Below are 21,998 nucleotides of genomic sequence, written 5' to 3'. Positions count from 1 at the left end.
TAGTGTTTAAAAGATGAAAGGTGACTTGGTGGTTTGCGACTTCTTTGGTGACTGACATAAAAACAAGAGAAAAGGCATGAAGAGATTAGTTCTGGTGGTTGTGACATGGAGGAATGTGTACCTGGGACCCCCTCAAACCTGATGATGGAAGTGCATGGGTTCCAGAGCTGCAGCTCCCAAGGCTACCTGCACGGTCAGCCAGGATGCTTCTCTAATCCCTGCCTCCTTACTCACCACCCCATTAACAAGAATTTATCCAGTGCCAACTATGTTCCTTAACACAAGCCGATCACTAACACATAAAACCAAAAATATTTTTATTATAGAGTCATCTTGAGGTTCAAATGATGGGAGAGGGGCGTCCACAGTCTTGCTAGGGTCTTATGTCAGGATGAGGTTAAGGCCCAGGGTCCCTGGGGCTCCACTTAGGGCGCTATCTACTTGATCCTGTTCACCTTGTCAGTCCCTCCAGGTCACTTCTACTTCATCTGTCCGATACCTGTGAAAAAATGGGAAAAACTTGGTGGACAGTTATCCCTTAGCACCTTATACTCTTCTCTGACCTCATGATTCTGAATCCTCTTCCCTGCTAATAATGACTCTGGCCTGCTTCTCATACAATCCTGTCTACCTCCTGAAAGGGGCCACTCACCTCTGTGTGACCCCAGATTCACTGAGGGGGGTCCTATGTCCAGCCTGAAACATCTCCCAGCCAGCCTGGGCTATCATGGCTCCATTGTCAATGCAGAATCTGGGACAGAAAAAAAAGGTATGATATTCATGATCTAAGGGTGGAAAATCACAGTAACTGGAGAAAAAAAAGAAAGAAAGGGAAAGAGCCTTTACCTCTCATCTGTGGCAAAAAGCCGGGCTCCGCGTTCCTGGCACATTGTTTCCATCATTTCCTGTAACCTAATATTACCTACAAAGAGGCAGGGGTAGGGTTAGCATAGTTTCAGCCATTTCTCCAGTTTAGCCATACACTTCATGTGCACTGACTTAGGAAAATGAAGTAGGGGTTCTAGGAGGAAAGGCTGGGAAGCATAGAAGAGACAGAACTAGTAATTTCTCTAAACTTTTAAGGATTTAGAATATCAGGAAGAAGATGTACGTGCCCCAAAATAGGAAAGAGCACAGTTCAAGGATACATACAACCCACTCCTCCTACGATGAGGGCCTCCTGGGAACCGCAATGTGCCATGGCCCGCTCTGTGATCTCTACCAGCATTGCAAACACAGTTTCCTGGGGGGGGGCAGACAAGGTGGAAACATCAGAGGTGATCTCGGCTTAGTTCTGTCTACTACAAAAGAGCTTCTCCAGCTCCAATTTTCTGTCCCAGTGTTTTACTCCATTACCTGCAAGGAGAAGCATAGATCCTCAGGAGTACACTCGCCTGTGGCCAGCATCCGCTGGGCTACATCCTATAGTTTAAGGGGAAAACAGATAAAACAATGAACATTGGTTTGGGGATGACATGGGAGCAAAAAATTAGTGCACTTGGGGAGTGCATATTAGTGTACATCATGGTGCAGTGGAAATGAAGCCAACTAGTATCCATGAGGATTTGGCTTCGATCCCTGGCCTCACTCAGGGGGGTGGGGATCCACTGTTGCTGTAAGCTATGGTGCAGGTTGCAGACACAGCTTGGATCCCAAGTTGCTGTGGCTGTGGCACAGGCCAGGAGCTATAGCTCTGATTTGACCCCTAGCCTGGGAACTTCCATATGCCACAGGTGTGGCCCTAAAATGCTAAAAACAACAACAACAACAACAACAACAACAAAAAAACAGTGCACTTGGAGGATCACTGTGTTCCACCACAACTCAACTTATTAGTACATCCCATAAGACACCTTGCCCTTCACTGGCACTGAGCTATAAAACCAGCAACATTCTTTCTAGAGTCAATAATTATGAATGTCTGCTCTGGCAACTCCCCCACCAACCTTGGTTATTTTCTCTCCACAGCACCTGTCACCACTTGACCCTTTTTATACTATTATATTCCCCCTTTCTTTCATTCATTTTTGTTTTTGTTTATCTCCCCACCACAAGAATGCAAGCTCCAAGTAAGCAGGGATTTTTGCTTTATCTTGTACCACCACTGCCTCAAACAGTGCCTGGCACACAGAATATGTTCAATAAATATTTGCTACCTGAATTTATTCAGGATCTAACATGCGTCAGTACTATGCTATATGCAGAAAATACAATGGTGAGCAAAACACATATGTTTCGTTAAAAAGCATCACAGTGACCATCTCCTCACCTCTCCCACACTCACCTCAATGAAAGACAAGATCCCCGAGAATGAGACGTCCATGCCCTTTACAGTGTATGGCAGCTCAACTAGCTTCTTGCCTCTAAGTGGGAGTGAGTATATGAGGCACTAAGCCTATAGTCAGCTGGCTGCTTGCCCTCCAAAGCCCTCCCAAACCTTGTTAATACACATAACAGGGAAATCCCTGACACCCCGCCAGTCAGCCTCCTTCTACCTTATTCCCCTTACCGCTTTGCCATTTGTTCAATGTTGTAGCCTGGACTTGGGTCATTGGAAATCTAGCACAAGGAAAAACAGGAGGAAGTAAGATATCTAGGAATCGTAAGAAGCTAGTTTACTACTTTCTCCCTCCTCTTCCCTGGCTCCCCAGAAATTCATTCACATCTTATGTTCTCGGTAACTCCAATGGCTCACCTTCAGGACTCGAGCAAAACGATCCAGACAATTACCCACAGCAATATCGATGGTTTCCCCAAAGATGCGGTAACGATGTTCTGAATATGCAATCACCTAAGGGTGATGAGGATGTCCATGAAACCTCAAGTCTGTAAAGAGGAGTATTTGGCTTTGGGGAAGAACATAGCAGAGGATCAACATGGACACTAGAGCTTCCAATAAGCAAAGGAAAAAAGTACTTTCCTAAACCCTTGATGGTACTTTTTTCTAGCTCTTAGATCTGAGAAGCCTATATACTACAAAGATTCCCAGAGCAGATTCCTAACCTACAGAAGGTAGTCCAGGTCAGGGCAGAAGCAAGCTGTCACTTTAGACACACTTTTCTAGCTTGGAGGTTCCTGATAAGTTCTTTAAAAGCAGGCTAGACAGTGTGGACTAGAGAACAGGCTTTCCTTCTTGGAGGCGGAGAACCAAAGTTCTACATTATTCTACTAGGGCAGTGGTATTGGGGAACAAGAGGTAGAGTTAAAAAAAAAAAAAAAAAAAAGAGTTCCCATTGTAGCTCAGTAGTTAACGCATCTGACTAGGAACCATGAAGTTGCGAGGCTGCTCAGTGGGTTAAGGATCTGGCATTGCTGTGAGCTGTGGTGTAGGTCACAGATGTGGCTTGGATCCTACATTGCTATGGCTCTGGTGCAGGCCGGTGGCTACAGCTCTGATTAGACCCTTAGCCTGGGAACCTCCATATGCTGTAGGTTCAACCCTAGAAAATGCAAAAAAACAAAAAACAAACAAACAAAAACAAACCAAAAAACCCAAATCCCATATTGGTTCAGACTAATGGCCCACCCAACTCAGCAATGGCAGTCAGTTTATGACCATTCTTCATATGTGACCAACTTCTAGCAGAGAGTATTTACCACCCACTCATATAAATGTCTGTACTTCTGAGAGTCAGCACTTCCTAAGGATAAGTCCCTTTCCCCTTCTGGTGCTGCTACAGATTTTTCTTCCATTCTGATATAGATTTTACCCTACTGTCAAAGGCTGGTGACAAACGGAGAAAGAAAAAAATCCTGCCTTTCTGTTTCTGTCATCCACTCCTCCCAACCCAATCATCCGTTTTTTATAACAAAGCAGGCTTCAAAAGGGAAGAGGAAAAGAAAACTCCATCACTACTCCCTCTATTAACTCCTGTAAGCTTCCATTGCTACTTTCCACACCCCAAGTCCCTAACCTTGTATGACATCCTTCAGGCCTCAACCAGTTACTTGCCTTCTACTCGTTAAAGTTCCCAAATCATTTTCATGGGAATGTATGCTCTATCTCTGATAACTACTTCACAAAGTAAAGTTTCAGAACATAACCCTTTCATAAACTGGGGACAATGACCATTTCCGGCAATAATCTCATCAGGTGTTATGTGGGAAAAGAAGGCTAGAATTCTCCAATCCCAAAAAGATCTTGTAAGGTATCCCAAACAACTCTGGACTCACCTATAAACTTCAAATATCTTCTACCATTCATACAATGTTTTTTAACATTATTTCTATTTTCACATGCTTAGAGTAAAAACTCCTATATGCTTACCACCAGTAACTAATAAAACAAACATGCAGTTATCATAAAGAAACATATGGGGAGTTCCCGTCGTGGCGCAGTGGTTAACGAATCCGACTAGGAACCATGAGGTTGCGGGTTCGATCCCTGCCCTTGCTCAGTGGGTTAACGATCCGGCGTTGCCGTGAGCTGTGGTGTAGGTTGCAGACGCGGCTCGGATCCTGCGTTGCTGTGGCTCTGGTGTAGGCCGGTGGCTACAGCTCCGATTCAACCCCTAGCCTGGGAACCTCCATATGCCGCAGGAGCGGCCCAAGAAATAGCAACAACAACAACAACAACAACAAAGACCAAAAAGACCAAAAAAGACAAAAAAAATAAAAAAAAAAAAAAAAAAAAAAAAAAAAAAAAAAAAAAAGAAACATATGGGATAGTGCCCCTTAGTTTTAACTGCTAAGGTTCATAGGAAAAAAAGCTTCAAAATAATGAAAATTCTTTCATTATTTTAAATACTTCCATCCTTACCGTTCTCTCCTTTTCTAAATTGGAAATTACTCATCTCTACATAACCATACACATAAAAGTCAGCTAATAGTCTAATCACAATGCCCACATACGCAGTATTACAAACTCTGCTGTGGGTTTTCTAGTATATCACATTTTAGATTCAGAGGAGCCCAGCTTTGCTGCTGCAGTTCCCATCACTCAGGTAGAATGTGAAAGTTGTTGGTACATACAGTGCCTTAGAAATTAAGAAGGAATGGTGGAGCTTTTGTGCTGTAGTCCTGAGTGGTTGCTGTCACAAAACCTGGGAAGGGGGTGCTGCTCCTGGCTGGACATCATGAAAATACTGATGATAGCATCTCAGACTAATCCGACAGCCATGCTCTGGTGGTTGTAACTGACTGCTATCCTTACAAAGTGATATCCACCACAGACAAGAAGAAAATCACCAAGAGATCAAAGATAAAGTCTTTTGTGAGAGTTCATAACTATAATCAACTCATCTCCACCAGGTCTTCTGTGGATACTCCCTTGGAAAACCTATTGTGTACAATGATGTCTTCAGAGACCCTGCTCTTAAATGCATGGCCCAACAAGACGCCAAGGTTAAGTCTGAGGAAAGATACAAGACCAGCCAGAACAAAAGGTTCTTCCAGAACCTTTCTACAACACGTGGTTTTAGACGTGTTTCGTTTCAATCTTTAAAAATAACCAAAAATCTCTAAAGAAAAAAAAAAAGAAGGAATAATGAAGTACTCTAAATACCTGTGTATTTCCTCCACTGACATACAGCACAGTTGGGCTGGTGGCTCCAGTGATGAGGCGGCCCATCTCAATGTGGCCTATGCAATGGTTAACACCCACCAATGGCTTATTCCACAACTGGGCAATAGTACGCGCCACAACAGCCACAGAAACCAATGGGGCACCCATACCAGGACCTAGGGAGATAAAAATGGGAGTTAGAATCCAATAGGGATCGGGATAAACAGAACTGGGAGAAAAGGAGGTGTGAGAGGTGGGGTGGGGTGGTGGCAGTAGCAGAGATGGTGGCAGTAATAGAGGCTGCAGCCTATTTTGACCATGCTAGGTTCCAGGTATATCCTTCTTTTGTTGACCACTCTCCCGGCCATACCTTTAGTATACGCAATGCAATCAATATCTTGTGAAGTTAATCCAGCCTCTGTTAGTGCCTCCTGCAGCAGGTCCAGGATAACAGCTCTGTGGTGCCTGGCAGTATCACCTGGAAGGAATCCTAGAAGATGGACATAAGTCAGAAATCATGGGGTCCTTCTACAGAAAGGTAGGTAGAAGTCAAAAACAGACATTTGGAGTTCCCGTCGTGGCGCAGTGGTTAACGAATCCGACTAGGAACCATGAGGTTGCGGGTTCGGTCCCTGCCCTTGCTCAGTGGGTTAACGATCCGGCGTTGCCGTGAGCTGTGGTGTAGATTGCAGACGTGGCTCGGATCCTGTGTTGCTGTGGCTCTGGTGTAGGCTAGTGGCTACAGCTCCGATTAGACCCCTAGCCTGGGAACCTCCATATGCCGTGGGAGCGGCCCCAAAGAAATAGCAAAAAAAAAAAAAAAAAAAAAAAAAAAAGAAAAAAACAGACATTTTAGTAGGGTAGGAAGAGTCCCTTTCACTTTCCTCAAGCATCCTGTCTTCTATGTTTTCAGATAGTTTTTCCAGCCTGTTCAGCTAGACTTATAGCTCTCAGAAATGCCCTCCTGGAGTTCCCGTCGTGGCGCAGTGGTTAACGAATCCGACTAGGAACCATGAGGTTGCGGGTTCGGTCCCTGCCCTTGCTCAGTGGGTTGACGATCCGGCGTTGCCGTGAGCTGTGGTGTAGGTTGCAGACGCGGCTCGGATCCCGCGTTGCTGTGGCTCTGGCGTAGGCCGGTGGCTACAGCTCCGATTCAACCCCTAGCCTGGGAACCTCCATATGCCGCGGGAGCGGCCCAAGAAATAGCAACAATAACAACAAAAAAAGACAAAAGACAAAAAAAAAAAAAAAAAAAAAAAAGAAATGCCCTCCTTCATACCCAACTCCTACTTAGCCTTTAGTACTCAATTCAAGTGATGCCTACCTCATATGTTTTGGTGATCTTGTGACCCTACAAGCCTGTGCATGATCACATCACTGTATTAACACACTACATGCAACACAGTAATCACAGCATTACTATTATTTGTAATTTTCCCAGTTTAACCACAATTATCTCAAAGCACTAGCTACTTTATTTTTGTACGCTTGGTGCCAAAATGTCTAGAAGAGTGAGTGTTAAACACACGTATATATTTGGAGTTCCCACCGTGGCGCAGTGGTTAACAATCTGACTAGGAACCATGAGGTTTTGGGTTTGATCCCTGGCCTTGCTGAGTGGGTTAAGGATCCGGTGTTGCTGTGAGCTGTGGTGTAGGTCACAGACGTGGCTTGGATCCTGCATTGCTGTAGCTCTGGCATAGGCCGGTGGATGCAGCTCCAATTGGACCCCTAGCCTGGGAACTTCCATATGCTGCAGGAAGCGGCCCTAGAAAAGACCAAAAAACAAAAAACAAACAAAAACATACATATATATTTCAAATGAGTAATCTGTCACAACATCACCCGACTTTCAGAGAGACTTTTCCGGTATATGCAAACCTCCCATGTATGCAGGTGTTTGGGGGGAGGTTATGCAAGACACAACATAACTTACAAATAACATTTCTAAAAGTGGTAATGGGGAGTTCCCATCCTGGCTCAGTGGTTAAGAATCCCACTAGGAACCATGAGGTTGTGGGTTTGGTCCCTGCCCTTGCTCAGTGGGTTAACGATCTGGCGTTGCAGTGAGCTGTGGTGTAGGTTGCAGACGCGGCTCGGATCCCACGTTGCTGTGGCTCTGGCATAGGCCGGTGGCTACAGCTCCGATTCGACCCCTAGTCTGGGAACCTCCATATGCCTTGGAAGCGGCCCAAGAAATAGCAAAAAGACCAAAAAAAAAAAAAAAAAAAAAAAGTTAAAAGTGGTAATGTGTCTGGTGTTTTAATTCTCAAGTACACAAAGAAACATATTATCATTCCCTTTTAAGAATAAGGAAAAGAAGTCCAAAACCAAAGACTGAATATTGAAAAGCAAGCCAGTTCTGGTACTTAAGCTGGGAATCTTTACATTATTTCTCATTCTAGAATATTTTGATTGCATCTACGTTATACTGTTTATAACACCGTAGTGTAAGTTCTGCTTTTATGTCCAGCTCCACAGCAGGATTATACATCTATTTTTGTATTCAGCAGCCAGTTTACAACTGACACATAAAAGGAGCTCAATAAAGGCTGAACGAACTCAGAAGATCCAGATCCAAGTGTCTGTGACTCCTCAAACCATCAGCCTTGTAATGCTAATACTGTCACACAATCTCAGAGTCGGATCAAAAATTGAGGGGACAATGCGCTCCACGCCCTGCTTCACTAACGTTCAGGAAGATGGACGGTGACGGAGAAGCTCGCCGCAAATGACAAGTTTCCTACTAGCGTACCTGTACCCGGAGGCGTGACGTAAGTGCGCCGAGGGTTCGCCAGCACGGTGCCATCCCGCACCACTCCCACGCCAATCTTGTTGGCGCTGCCTTCAAAACCCAACACCGCCGGCATGGCCGAGCCTGGGAGGAAACGCCGGCAGGGCCCCTAGCTACTACTGGAGCCGTAGAGCCTTCACCAATCCGCGCTGGAATGCAGAAGCCAGGTCTCAAAGGAAGAAAACGAGTTCGCGGCTACCAACCGCGCACCAGGACACCAAACAAGTCCCGCGTTTAGCGCGCGGGCCCTCCCCTCGCGTCAAGGTCCCCTCGAGGGCCTGTTCTCTTAATTGCCAGGGACCTAGAGCCGGCATCTGCTCGTTAAATTCCTTTCTGCTTCTCTGCCTCTCTCCCATGGTCCAACCCAGCCTTCTCCACTGATTTTGTTCCCTCCTGCACAGCTTTGGGATCTCCGGTCGGGGCGGCAGTAGGAGTCAAGAATCTGGCACATCGATAAACAGCCCGAGAACGGAGAGCTGGGGCCCTCAGTGCCCTGGAGACACAGAGTACTGAGGCAAGGCTGAGCTTTCGGCCACGTGGCACTAACAGACCAATCATCCGCCTTCCTTCGCCTCCAGACACGCATCTCAGATCACGTGACCACACCAGTTACCACGTGGGGACCCAGCGTGTTCCATTCTTTGTGCTGGGGTGAGGAGGAGCTTGACTAGACTCAAGCAGGTCAGTTACAGAGGTGCTCTTCTTTTACCCATCATAGGGGCTTCTCTGGACGTCTGATCGGCAAGCCTGAGTCAGGATTTTTAATTAAGTCCCTGGATTGTCCTGAGGCCCAATATCGTGAGGAGGGTACAAGGCAGTATGAAATGATCTAGTCTTGAGGGTGAGGGGCCGAAAGGCGGACAGTGCATGGAGGCGGGGAAAGAATTCGGAGATAACGTGGTTTGAAGGGCGGGACCTGGTGCGGGGGCGCTCTAGAGAGGAGTCTTTCCCCAGCCCTAGCAGGTTTCACGACTTTTTTGCGTCTGTAGGCAACGCGGTAGAAACACTGCTTCGGTGGGCGACGTGGAACTGCTACAGAAGGGCGTTTATTACAGTGATGCCGAAACGTGGGAAAAAAGCCGCGGTGGCAGAAGATGGGGATGAGCCCAAGTCTGGTAAGAGAGTGAAATGGGCCCCCTCTCCGTTTAAGCGGCGGTGGAGATCTCCGTAATTCCCTTGATGAACGGGAAGTACAGACCATTTGATTCATTTTTGCAGTTTGTGAAGAAGTCGCGGCAACTGCAGGTTCTCAGTAACTGTATATTTAGCTCCGGATCAAAGTTAAAATACCGCCAACGTTTATCTTATTTTATAGAGCCAGAAGCCAAGAAGAGTAAGGCGGGAGCAAAGAAAACCGAAAAAGAGGCAGCAGGTGAGGGGGCAGTCCTGTATGAGGACCCCCCAGATCAGAAAACCTCACCCAGTGGCAAATCAGCTACACTCAAAATCTGCTCCTGGAATGTGGATGGGCTTCGAGCTTGGATTAAGAAAAAAGGTTTAGATGTAAGTGGAATGAAGGGAAGGGTAGAAACCGATCTTGGGGTTTAATTACCTTCTCCTATTTCTGTCCCCAGCACTTAGGTTTAATTCTGTCGGTAGTTTTCTTATGGGAGAGGTACAAGGTTTTCACGAAGTCATACCACTTGTATTTCTTAAATGTCATTAGGACAGTTCTACTGTCATTGTCTTGTTTAATGTCATCTCTTCCATAACTAAGGCTTAGAAAACCTCAGCTAGCTCTCCAGTGCCTATAAGGGAAAACAAACTTTTCAGTGTTGTATGTAACACTTTCTTGCCTCCCTGCCACTTATGCAGTTAATAACTGTTTAAATATTGTGACTTAAATTCCTTATGCAGAGACTGTGTCTTACCTGTGTACCTCTAGTACTTAGCATAGATTCTTTAGTAAATCTTCTGAATTGATAATACCTTTCATTTTGCTCACAGTGGGTAAAGGAAGAAGCCCCAGATATCCTGTGCCTCCAAGAGACCAAATGTTCAGAGAACAAACTGCCAGCTGAACTTCAAGAGCTGTCTGGACTACCCCATCAGTACTGGTCAGCTCCTTCTGACAAGGAAGGGTACAGTGGTGTGGGCCTGCTCTCCCGCCAGTGCCCACTCAAAGTCTCCTATGGCATTGGTGAGACCTTGTTGATTTCTAAAGCCCAAGCTCTTCTAAACCAATTGCTTGTATCCTGTTCCAGCCCCAGTTCTTCATTCCTTTGTTCTCTGCTGTGCCTTTTCTTAAGCTCCTTTTTTGCTAATTGTTTTATCATCTCTGTAGGTGAGGAGGAACATGATCAGGAAGGCCGAGTGATTGTGGCTGAATTTGATGCATTTGTGCTGGTGACAGCCTATGTACCCAATGCAGGCCGAGGTCTGGTACGCCTGGAGTACCGCCAGCGCTGGGATGAAGCCTTTCGCAAATTCCTGAAGGGTCTGGCCTCCCACAAGCCCCTTGTGCTCTGTGGGGACCTTAATGTGGCTCATGAAGAAATTGACCTTCGCAACCCAAAGGGAAACAAAAAGAATGCTGGCTTCACTCCACAGGAACGTCAAGGCTTTGGGGAATTGCTGCAGGCTGTGCCACTGGCTGACAGTTTCCGGCACCTCTACCCCAACACGGCGTATGCCTACACCTTTTGGACCTACATGATGAATGCGCGATCTAAAAATGTTGGATGGCGGCTTGATTATTTTTTGTTGTCTCACTCTCTGTTGCCTGCATTGTGTGACAGCAAGATCCGTTCCAAGGCTCTGGGTAGTGACCACTGTCCCATTACTCTATACCTAGCACTGTGACCTTTCCCCAAATCAGTTTGAGCCTGGGATATAAGCCAATCAAACTAGCTTTAAACTTCTTACGCCCAAACTTTAAAAACTGCTCTCTAGAGAAATCTGCACTGTATTTTCCTTCTCAACTGCAGCTTTTAACCAGGCTTCTAGTAACAGATGTAGGTTTCCTTTAAACCCAAGGATTTTTGTGTGTGTTGGGATGTCTTTTTTTTTTTAATATTAAAAACTACTGATGAGTTCCTTTGAAATGCCCATGTGAAAATAAAAAGCCATAGTTTCAGCATTGCTGTCTTTGTATTCTACCCCTTTGTGGGGCTACAAATTCCCTTCATGTTTTCATACACACAGATTTAACAACTGGAAAAAGACAGTCATGACCTTATTTATTTACAAGCACAGGATGAGTCCCTAACCTCTCCCATGACAGAGCAACCCTACCCAGCCCAGTTAAATACTTCAACTGGGGGGTAAGGCTGAAAGGAGGAATTATGGGAAATTCAGGACCAGGGGACCATACCCCACATTAAATAGTTATATACATCAGTTCCTGTGGTTCTGTACAGAGCAGCGGCTGACCCCACCCCCACAGGACACAGAATGGGGGGAGAGGAGACTGAGGGTGCTGAGACCAGAGCCAGCCCCTGGTGAAGTGCAATAGCAGCAGCAAGGTCCTAATGGTGCACACAAGGGAGGGAGACCCCCCCAGGGCTACCCACCCCCACCCTGCCCTGGAATGTGTAAGGGACAGGAATGGCTCTCAGGGAGCATATAGGAAGGACAAGGCTAAGAACCATCTTTTAGGACCCAGGTTTAGGGGCAATATTTCACCTACTTCACCCTAAACACGGCAACTGTTGGAGAGAAGCAGATGGCCAGTAGTGGTCTTACCTACTCCTCCAAACCTAGGTGAGGGCCTGGCTCCTTCCTACCTCTCCCCAGGGAAAAGAAAGGCAGCTGCTTGGCTCCCCGATAGAAGCCCAGGGAGCCTTTTACCACTGCTCCCTTTATAGTGTCACTGTCCCCACCAGGGAGGGGACAGGCACAGTCTGTGGGTCGTCGTGGGGCTCAGGAGAAGTTCTGGACAGGGTGGCTGACCTTCATACAGGCCCAATAGAGGGCCCGGCCCAAACACAGCACAGCCAACAGGATGACAAATGCCCAGGCTGCATAGATGCCTCCATATCGCCGTGCATGTTTCCATGTGCCAAACTGATTATGAAGAAAAAGAAAAATGGGGTTACTGTTGATCTCTCGACACTTAACAGAGGCCCTAGTAACAGTAATACAGAACTCAAGCTTCTCTCCAATACCCACTGTGGCCACCTTTAAGGAACCCTTTTTTTTTTCTTTTTAGGGCCGTACTTGCAGCATATGGAGATTCTCAGGCTAGGGGTCCAATTGGAGCTGCAGCTGCCGGCCTACACCACAGCCATAGCAATGGGGGATCCAAGCCACGTCTTCAACCTATACCACAGCTCACGGCAATGCCAGACCCTTAACCCACTGAGCAAGGCCAGGGATCGAACCAGCAACCTCATGGGTGCTAGTCGGGTTTGTTAACCACTGAGCCACTACGGGTACTCCTAGGGGCCTTTGAAAAGGCCCAGTTGTTCAGCTCCCTTCTGGTAGGCAGGAATATACTCAAACAATCCCAGACATCAGTCAGTTTTTCTTCATATCTGACAACTGAGCCGGGTTTCCTAATAGTAACTCAATCTAAGCCACTTCTCCATTATTCTATCCTCTGCGTAAAGAAAATAGCTCTTTTACTCCTATAGTAACAATGAAGACTATGAATTTCATCTACACATTTAAAAAAAGACAAAGCAACCAAAAACTCTTTTGTTTCTTTCACTTTTTTTGAGGGTAGCCATTTCCCCAATCTTAGCCTATGGAGATGAGGCTGCAGAATGAAAGAAGCTGGATCAAAGTTACTCACAGCAAGGCCAGTGGCAGTGACTGCCAAGAGTAAGCCAAGCAAGAAGCAGCAGATACATCTCTTTCGTGGATATCTGCGCCCAATAGATGACCTGTGGGGAGGCAAATAGAAATGCATGCTTACAATGGCCCTGTAGCTTTTAGTCTATACATTATTGGATCAGCAGCTCAACCATGTCACTCTCTAATCACTCACACTTTCCTGCAGTGAGGGCAACGGGCCAAGGTTCGGTCTGTGAACTCTGTCCACTATGGAGAAAGAAAAAGGGAGAAATCAATTAATAGTAGAAATAGGGCCATCTTCAAAGAGGGCCCTGAGGCAGTGGTGAGTGGGGAAGGGATCCTCATAGAACAGACTTTTTCAGGATTCATTATCATAACTCAGTAATATATTCATGACTACCACTCCCCTCACCACACCCGCCCCCCCAGGGCTGCCCAATACCTCTCCTCACCAGAAACGTATTCTTGCAATGTCCACAGATAACCCTGACACCCACAGGTTGTGGTTCTGGACTCAGAGGTCCTGGATGCACAGGCCCCAGGTTGATGATCCTTTTGCTATACAGGAGAAAAAGACTACGTTTTACAAGTTTTTAATCTTAAGGATCCCCACATTGTCCCTCCTTCACATCCCCCACTCCTTGCCTTTCTATATTGCTCTACTTCTCTGTACATTTAAGATACTTTGCACTCTCTGGAGTTCCCATAGTGGCTCAGCTGTTAATGAACCCGACTAGCATCCATGAGGACGGGGGTTTGATCCCTGGCCTTGCTCAGTGGGTTAAGGATCAGGCGTTGCCATGAGCTGTGGTGTACGTCGCAGTCATGGCTCAGATCTGGCACTGCTGTGGCTTCGGCGTAGGCCAGCAGCTGTAGCTCTGATTAGACCCCTAGCCTGGGAACCTCCATATGCTGTGGGTGCAGCCCTAAAGAGACAAAAAAAAAAAAAAAAAAAAAAAAAAGATACTTTGCCCCCCAGCCCTTCCCCAGAGAACCCTTAAGGAAGAACACCACTTAAACTTCAGAGGTAGCTAACTTCCCTTTAACCCTAGGATAATTCACCCAGTCTCTGAGACTCTTCGACTTCCTGAAGCACACCACTTTTATCCTAATCTTTTTATTGAAAGATGAGAAAGATGGCTGCCACAGACTATTGCTTTTTTTTTTTTTTTTTTTTTTTTTCCCGATTTTTTAGGGCTGCACTTGCAACACATTGAAGTTCCCAGGCTAGGGGTACAATCAGAGGTACAGCTGCTGGCCTCTGCCACAGCCACAGCCATGCCAAATCCAGGCTGAATCTGTGACCTACACCACAGCTCACAGCAACACTGGATCCTTGACCTACTGATCGAGGCCAGGGATTGAAGCCACATCTTCATGGATGCTAGTCAGGTTTGTTAATCATGGAGCCACGAAGGGAACTCTCAGATGCTACATTCTAGAGGGACAACAGTCCTTAGCTTTTTCTCCATCTAAATAAAAACCAGGCTCCCTCACCTTTATGTTCTCTATAAACTTTCATCCATTTTTGGCTTTCCAATTTTCCCCACTGATGCCCTTCCCCAAACTACGCCTCTCACCAGTAAGGCCGAGGGCAGGCAATCCGCTGGGAAGTCACTTTGCAGATAAGGAGACAGTTGCAGGGGCAACGAACATATTTTTTCCCAGGGGGTGCATTCTTGATTGGCTAGAGAATAATGGGGACATCGGTAAGCAAACTTCTAATCCCAATCCCTTCCAGTTCTTTCAAAAACACCTTCTGAGAAAAGATCAGAGAGATAAAGTCTTAGCCAGGACAGACAAATGAAAAGCATATAACATGAGATGTGCAAATGAAAACTAGGCTTAAGTATCCAGGATAGGTATGAAGGTGAGGGATGGCCAACATTAGCTTTAGTGAGTGGCTTCTGGGGAAATGGCTGTTTGAGACTCCTGGAACTGAAACCTGGGTTTCATGAAAGCACTTGGCTAACGCCTGAATGTCAGGGTCTAGAATCAAGGGATCAGAAAGAGGATCCAAGAAACAGGGCCCATTTCACAGGTATGTATAACTCACAGTGGCTTCATTGCAGACGCCACATTTGACTACATGCTGATGCATCTTGCCTTCCACGTTGATGAGAGACTGGCAGACTCGGCAGGTGATCATGGGAGCACTCCCACTGTCCGGGCTGGTCAGAGGTGAATAGGGGGGTGGGTCCTCCCCAGGCAACACAGCTGGGTGTCCCTCGGGGAACGGGGGAAATGCTGGAGAGGAAGTAAAAAGATGGGCTGGCATCACTTGCAGACATCCCCACGAGGTAAGGCAACTCATTCTGGTCCTCAACCCTTCTGACCAAGCTCAGCGGGATTCTCATAATCAGTGCTTCGATCACATCCCTCAGAACCCCCTTCGGTTCCTAAGGTCCGGTAGCGATTGCGGAGAAAGGAAACCTCATCCGGTCACAGGTGCAACAGCTCCGCACCTGGCGCTTGGGCCCCGCCTCCGCCCTCGGACCCGCCCCCTCCGCCTCTCCGTAGAGTACCCCCGGGAACACCTCGGACCTGCCCCAGCTTACCCTGGGGCGGGGCATGTTTACCCGCTCCGTACGGTGGTGCGGAGGGGGTCAGGCCTCCCCCAGGCCCAGCCCCACTCCCGCCCGGCCCTACTAGTCCGTTGCCGCCGGCGCCACCATCGATAGGCTCGGAGAGCAGCGGGGATCGCTCTCCATCTGCAGCCATGGCCGCCACCGCCGTCTCCCGCTTCGGCCAGGGATCTGGCTCCCTTCGCCGCTGCTGTAGCCGCAGCCACCGCCGCCGCCGCTACCGGGTCCCCAGGGCGCCTGCGCGCCGCGCGCCCCGCTCGCCCCGCAACCAGTGGCCTGCCCCGCCCCGCTCCGCCCCGCCGCATGTGATAGGCTATGCCCGCCCCCGCCGTGCTGTTATTTGCGGAGATAAACCAATTTCTGGTCCGGCGAAGGCAGCTCTTATTTTCCATTGGGCAGCATCGCGCCAACATCAACTGTCACATGACCTTCAGGAAGCAGCTAGGCCAGCAAAAACTGCACGTGACGAGAAGTTCTTCAAGCCATTGGAAGCATGGCCCATCGCGCTACCTCCAGACCAGGAGGTGGAGCAGGACTGCTGCTTCTCCGTGGTCACGTGTTTCAGAAAGCCGCCCATCCCGGTGTTAGTCGCCCAGTGGGGGCAGACAATCATTGCTCCGAATCCGTCCAAAGATATCACTAAAAAACTTTTCTCCTTGTCGCGGTTATAATTGGCCTCTCATTGGCTTAAGGCTTCCCTTCCCTGGCCCTGCGATCCTTGGGGCGCAACTTTACTGCCCCGAACTTGGCGCCGGAACCCGGGGGCGTGGCTCAAAAAGCAGCAATGAAAGAGTGCGGGAGTTTGGACTCTTCTAAGCACCAGCAGGAGGAACGGTAGGCAACAGTTAGCCACTCTATTCAAAGGAATACCGGTAAAAAGTCAGTGGAGATGTGTAAAAAAGCAGTGGATTAAAATGTTAAGATTGTCACTCCAGCCTTTCTCGCTGGAGTCACAGAACACAGGACTGGCTTTCCCAGGAAGCTGCCTTGCAGACTCCACCCTCCCTTCGTCCCTGATTAAATTACGAAATTATATGAGCCTGTCTATCACTACAATTATCTCATCGTTTATTTTGTGACGCCCAGTTCTAGACATATGCGTGGTAAGAGTTTTTTGACAATCAATTCCAAGGATGTTTTGGTCACTTTGTTTTGTGATATGAGAGTCTTTAGACTTGTCTCAGCTTTGCCCCCAGCCGCGAGGCAGCTAGTGGAGGTTATTCTGACAGGTAATGGAAAAGATCTTAAGCAGTTCAAACATTTAAACATCCAGCTAACCCACCTACCCACTCTCCTGTTCATCTATATTCATCTATATTCAAGTTGCATAGCAGATAAGACTACTTTTCAAATCAATCAAGGTGCTCTACTAAATGGGTACTCAGAGATGAAATGTGCAGGATCCCCTCCCACAGCTGAAAGGAACTTTTTTATTATTTCAGGATAGAGCAGGAAAGATGACAAAGTTAGGCAATGATTTGGAAGGATTTCCCTAGTCATGTAAGTGTAGGATGAGCAAACTATTATTCTGGAATTAATGGTGGATGATAGAGTAAAAGTGAGTCACCTTAAAGATATCTCTGTCTTTCCAGTGTTACTAGAGTAATTTCCTTTAGTTAAGCAGTTTCAGGAATGGAAGGGCCTCATTGTCACAGAAGGGAGCACACAGAGGTGCAGCTCATGCTTTTGGGAAATACCTGATTTCTACAAATGGGAACATTTTAGCTCAGGTCTATTAAATGTAGAGACACCTTGATGGAGAATAATGCTGAAATGGCTGCCTTTTTCTAAAGAACTCCTAGAAACCAAAGCAGAACCCTAAGGGTCTATCAGTAACCTCTGAGCCCAATCTTTGGGTGCCAGCTCCTTCTTCAGCCTCATGTGATCTTTATAGGAGCTTGAACCACATTTGAGTTGTCCCCATATTATAGCCCAAATTGTGACTTCTACATCTGGGAGGCAACAGGAATTGAAAAAACAGGGTGTTCCCATCGTGGCACAGAGGAAACGAATCCTACTAGGAACCAAGAGGTTGCGGGGTCAATCCCTGGCCTTGCTCAGTGGGTTAAGGATCTGGTGTTTCTGTGGTTGTGGTGTAGGCTGGCAGCTGTAGCTCTGATTAGACCCCTAGCCTGGGAACCTCCATATGCTGGAGGTGTGACCCTAAAAAGACAAAAAAAAAAAAAAAGAAAGAAAAAAGGGAATTGAAGAAACAACTCCGAGGACCATGACTAGTTTAGTTAGAAGCCTCTCCAGTGAGCCTAACATTGAGGAAAGTACAGCCCACCCCAAATATTTAATACTAAAGAAACTGTTACTTTCCTGGCACTTGTGGCTGCTACAGAGGCTGGAGATTTCACCTGGGTTCTGATTTTTAGACACAGCTTTTCCAGGCCAGGTAGGTTCCATAGACACTTAAGAATCAAGGAACCTCTGGATACAAAATATAGAGAGGGAGTTGTAGCTCTACAAGGGGACAGGCCAGTCTGCTGCTCTTTCTTCTGTTTCTGGCACACAGATGCTCAAGTGTTTACTCTAGGGTGGAGTAGCGTTCGTTATTTGCACCTCGATAACATGCGCATTCTAAAACCTATCCTTTTGTGACTCTCCCCACCCTCACCAAAGTCATATTTGATTTTCATTTCAATCTAGTTTTATTCTTATAAAAATGTGGGAGAGATGGAGAATTGGATACAGTACGAAGGATCCTATGGATGAGTACAATGGCTTATTTTTTTTAGTAGTTTGGTCTCTTGGTGACGTTGTCATTAGAGGTTAAATATATGGGTGTGTGGTTAGAGAAGTAAATGAAGAAGTGGATGTTAACCAATAGGAAGAATATTCTTTCTGACTGGTATGTGAGGCTGAAGGAAAGGTGTGATGGAATAATCCCTGAATATGTCCCTTCTAAGGTCAGACTAGTCCCCGCCCATATAGGTGTGACACAGGGTTAAGGGAAGTATGGTGACTTTGTAAGTGCTCTCTTATGAAACTGCCTTATAGTAAACTCCTTTGGGACTTGAGTTCCAAGATGCCCTTAGAAGGAGCCATCACTTTGCAAATTGACTCATTACCAACTACCTCCTTTTCCGGGCACAGTAATTTAGAAGAAATCTAAGATCGACAAATTGTCTCATCCTCAGTGACATTACAGTCTGGTAGTGCTCAGAATATACATACCCAGAAAGCAAGGTGTTTGTGAGAAGGTCCACAAAAGAGATAGGAAAAAATCCTGTCAGCGTGAAGGAGAGCAATACCTCTTCTGGTCTTCCTTTATCTATTGCTGCTTAATGAACAATACCCAAACAAAATGATGTGTTATTTCTTCATGATTCTGTGGGTGGGCTAAATAGTTCTTTTACTGGTCTCACTCAGGCTCATTCATGAAAACAGCTGAATGGTCCAAGATGACCACATTCACATGTCTGACAACTGTATGTGCTGGCTTGGCTGGGCTTCTTTATAGTACTTAGGAAAATGATCCAAGAGAGTGAAAAGAGAAGCTGCAAGGCATCTTTAGGCCTAGGCTCCATCACTAGCATAAATTCTTTCCTACTTAAACTCTGGGTAGGGAGGCACAGTAATATGAAAATTCACAGTATAGAATATCAACACTAGCAGTCTTTTATTAAATGGGAAAAAATATCGATACTAGAAATTCATAATGCTGTACATGCTTCATAGCAAATGAGTTAAACAGAGTAAAAGTTCTAGGAAAAAGGAAATCACTTTGAGCCACAACTGCCAGAGAAAACTTTAAAAACTTAAAGGATTATTATATTATTATGCATAGATTACTTGTATGTAAGCTCTGACTTAAGTAGGTCACTAAGCAGAGAAATGCAAATGGTAATAATAATTGTAGTTTGCTCACAGGTAATAAAGCCCTTTTTATCCATATTCATTTGATTTCAAAACCCACTATGAGATGGACAGGGAAGGCATGACTATTTTTATTTTGCAGCTATGGAAACTGAGACTCCACAAGCTAGAGACACAAGCTAAGTGAAAGATTGAAATGGGACTAAAAGTCCATGTCTTCTGACTCACTTTTAATGCTTTTGCACTCATCATCTACTAAGCAGATTAAAAAGGGCAGAAGTGGGAGTTCCTGCTGTGTCTCAGGGGATTAAGAATCTGACTAGTATCCATGAGGACTGGGGTTTGATCCCTGGCCTTGCTCAGTGGGTTATGGATCCAGCATTGCCATGAGCTGTGGTATAGGTCATAGACGCAGCTTGGATCCCACATTGCTGTGGCTGTGGTATACGCCTTCAGCTGTAGCCCTGATTTAACCCCTAGCCTGGAAACTTCCATATGCTGTAGGGTGCGGCCCTAAAAAGCAAAAAAAATAAAATAAAAAGGGCAGAAATGCAGATGTTGCAAATTGAATGGGATCTGAATGGAGCCCTTTTTTTTTTTTTTTTTTTTTTTTTGTCTTTTTGCCATTTCTTGGGCCGCTCCCACGGCATAGGGAGGTTCCCAGGCTAGGGGTCGAATTGGAGCTGTAGCTGCCAGCCTATGCCAGAGCCACAGCAACGCGGGATCCAAGCCGTGTCTGCAACCTACACCACAGCTCATGGCAACGCCGGATCTTTAACCCACTGAGCAAGGGCAGGGATCGAACCGCAACCTCATGGTTCCTAGTCGGATTCGTTAACCACTGCGCCACGACGGGAATTCCTGGAGCCCTTTTTATGCTCAGTGCCTGGCACATGAAAGTTGCTTTATAAATGACTGTTTTTTTAAATGTGGGGTTTTTTTGTTTGTTTGTTTTTTGCTTTTGTGGGCTGCATTTGTGGCATATGGAGGTTCCCAGGCTAGGGATTCAATTAGAGCTACAGCTGCTGGCCTATGACGTAGCCACAGCAATGCTGGATCCATCCGAGCCTTGTCTGGGACCTACCCCACAGCTCACAGCAATGCCAGATCCTTAACCCACTGAGCCAGGCCAGGGTTTGAACCCTCATCCTCATGGATCCTAGTCAATTTGGTTAACTGCTGAGCCATGTTGGGAACTCCTATTTGTAGACTTACTGATGATGGCCATTCTGACTGGTGTGACTGTTAAATTAATTAAATAATTAACTTAAGGCCCACCATGAGGTAAATTGGTATACTGAGCAATATTGTCACCTGTAGTTCTAAGCAGAGTGGATATTCAGCTGGTTCACTCCAGTGTGGCTGACAATTGTTTATGGCTGGCATTGGTTCTGATTAGTTGGTTCCTGAACTGTTCCAGGTAAATAATTTCAATATTACCCCCAAGGGTCTTACTTAAGGCATGAGTGTCTTCTCACTTAGATTGAAAAAAATCAGGCTATGGAGGTATATTAGTTTGCTAGAAGTGCCATAATATCACAGACTGGTTGGCTGAAACAGCAGAAATGTATTTTGTCACTGTTCTGGAGCCTTGAAGCCCACGATCAAGATGTCAGCAGGCCTTTCTCCTTAGTTTGTAAGCAGCCACCACCTTCTCCACTGTGTCCTTGTGTGGTCTTTTCTTCTCTGTGTGTACACGTCCCTGCTGTCTCTTCCTCTTCTTATAGGGAATTAAGGCCCCTTATGACCTCTCTTAACCTCATTAACTTCTTTTAAAATCCTGTCTTCAAATATAGTCACATTGGGGTTCTGGGATTAGGGCTTCAACATATGAGTTTTGAGATGGTCCATAAGAGTCCATAACAGGAGGATATAAAGATAGAAACTGCAGGAGTTCCCGTCGTGGCGCAGTGGTTAACGAATCCAACTAGGAACCATGAGGTTGCGGGCGGTCCCTGCCCTTGCTCAGTGGGTTAAGGATCCGGCGTTGCTGTGAGCTGTGATGTAGGTTGCAGACTCGGCTCAGATCCCGTGTTGCTGTGGCTCTGGCGTAGGCCGAAGACTACAGCTCTGATTCGACCCCTAGCCTGGGAACCTCCACATGCCGTAGGAGCGGCCCAAGAAATGGCAAAAAGACAAAAAAAAAAAAAAAAAAAAAAAAAAGATGGAAACTGCAAAGATTTGAAGGTTTTTTTTTTTCAACTTTCCAATCAAGTGGCAACTACCATACTGTGTAGATGGCAGAGAATGGGGCCGTGGTGGGAGACACCTTCCTGGCCTCTGTGACCCAGTGACCTCTTGTTTTTTGTGTGTTTGTCTGTCGTTGTTTTTGTAGCCATGCCCATGGCATGTGGAAGTTCCCAGGCCAGGGATCAAACCTGTGCCACAGCAGTGACCCAAACCATTTCAGTGACGATGCCAGATCCTTAACCTGCTCTGCCACAAGGGAACTCTCTAATGTCGCCAACTGATTTCTCTTTCCACATATCCTATTTTTTTCTTTACCCTTCTCTGAAGTGGTAGTTTACCATCTGTATGAAAATAACATGGTTCCTTA

General features: G+C 46.4%; 4 protein-coding genes across 12 annotated transcripts in view; 2 read left to right on the top strand and 2 right to left on the bottom strand.

The window, feature by feature from the left end:
* Positions 1–300: 300 nt before the first annotated feature.
* Positions 301–8,525, bottom strand: OSGEP (O-sialoglycoprotein endopeptidase). 5 transcript variants are annotated; one of them, XM_001929250.5, is made up of 11 exons: positions 8,259–8,525; positions 5,874–5,993; positions 5,504–5,679; positions 2,696–2,791; positions 2,510–2,559; positions 2,285–2,363; positions 1,357–1,422; positions 1,153–1,243; positions 847–922; positions 653–751; positions 301–499 (listed from the first exon to the last, which is right to left on the bottom strand). In XM_001929250.5, the coding sequence occupies exons 1-11, from the start codon at positions 8,371–8,373 to the stop codon at positions 460–462; spliced, it is 1,008 nt and encodes a 335-aa protein (XP_001929285.1). In that variant the 5' UTR covers positions 8,374–8,525; the 3' UTR covers positions 301–459. The 5 variants fall into 5 exon arrangements, 4 of the variants coding, with proteins under 4 accessions (XP_001929285.1, XP_013844520.1, XP_084825450.1 ...); XR_014810896.1 differs by lacking the exon at positions 2,285–2,363; XM_013989066.3 differs by lacking the exon at positions 2,696–2,791.
* Positions 8,526–8,940: 415 nt separating this feature from the next.
* APEX1 (apurinic/apyrimidinic endodeoxyribonuclease 1) lies at positions 8,941–11,376 on the top strand. 3 transcript variants are annotated; one of them, XM_021098038.2, is made up of 5 exons: positions 8,941–8,978; positions 9,287–9,412; positions 9,613–9,800; positions 10,245–10,437; positions 10,582–11,376. In XM_021098038.2, the coding sequence occupies exons 2-5, from the start codon at positions 9,355–9,357 to the stop codon at positions 11,097–11,099; spliced, it is 957 nt and encodes a 318-aa protein (XP_020953697.2). In that variant the 5' UTR covers positions 8,941–8,978; positions 9,287–9,354; the 3' UTR covers positions 11,100–11,376.
* Positions 11,377–11,459: 83 nt separating this feature from the next.
* PIP4P1 (phosphatidylinositol-4,5-bisphosphate 4-phosphatase 1) lies at positions 11,460–15,858 on the bottom strand. Of its 2 annotated transcripts, none has more exons than XM_001929229.8 (7): positions 15,593–15,858; positions 15,091–15,281; positions 14,615–14,721; positions 13,487–13,592; positions 13,228–13,280; positions 13,033–13,123; positions 11,460–12,302 (listed from the first exon to the last, which is right to left on the bottom strand). In XM_001929229.8, the coding sequence occupies exons 1-7, from the start codon at positions 15,753–15,755 to the stop codon at positions 12,159–12,161; spliced, it is 855 nt and encodes a 284-aa protein (XP_001929264.1). In that variant the 5' UTR covers positions 15,756–15,858; the 3' UTR covers positions 11,460–12,158. The 2 variants fall into 2 exon arrangements, with proteins under 2 accessions (XP_001929264.1, XP_003356769.1); XM_003356721.6 differs by having other exon boundaries at positions 15,614–15,858.
* Positions 15,859–16,182: 324 nt separating this feature from the next.
* PNP (purine nucleoside phosphorylase) overlaps positions 16,183–21,998 on the top strand; it is a 20,195-nt gene continuing 14,379 nt past the window's right edge. For both annotated transcript variants that reach the window (XM_013989064.3, XM_021099322.2), the window contains exon 1: positions 16,183–16,453. In XM_013989064.3, the coding sequence (XP_013844518.2) occupies positions 16,404–16,453 (50 nt within the window). In that variant the 5' untranslated portion in view covers positions 16,183–16,403. The remainder of the gene's footprint in view (positions 16,454–21,998) is intronic.

The sequence above is a fragment of the Sus scrofa genome, chromosome 7 (assembly GCF_054392235.1).
Source record: "Sus scrofa isolate SSC_HxYL_T2T_F1_AM1 chromosome 7, Sscrofa_HxYL_maternal_Yorkshire_Landrace_v2.0, whole genome shotgun sequence".
NCBI classification, from domain to species: Eukaryota; Metazoa; Chordata; class Mammalia; order Artiodactyla; family Suidae; genus Sus; species Sus scrofa.
Note: the sequence above shows the minus strand (reverse complement) of the source record. Positions and strands in the feature narration are given on the sequence as shown.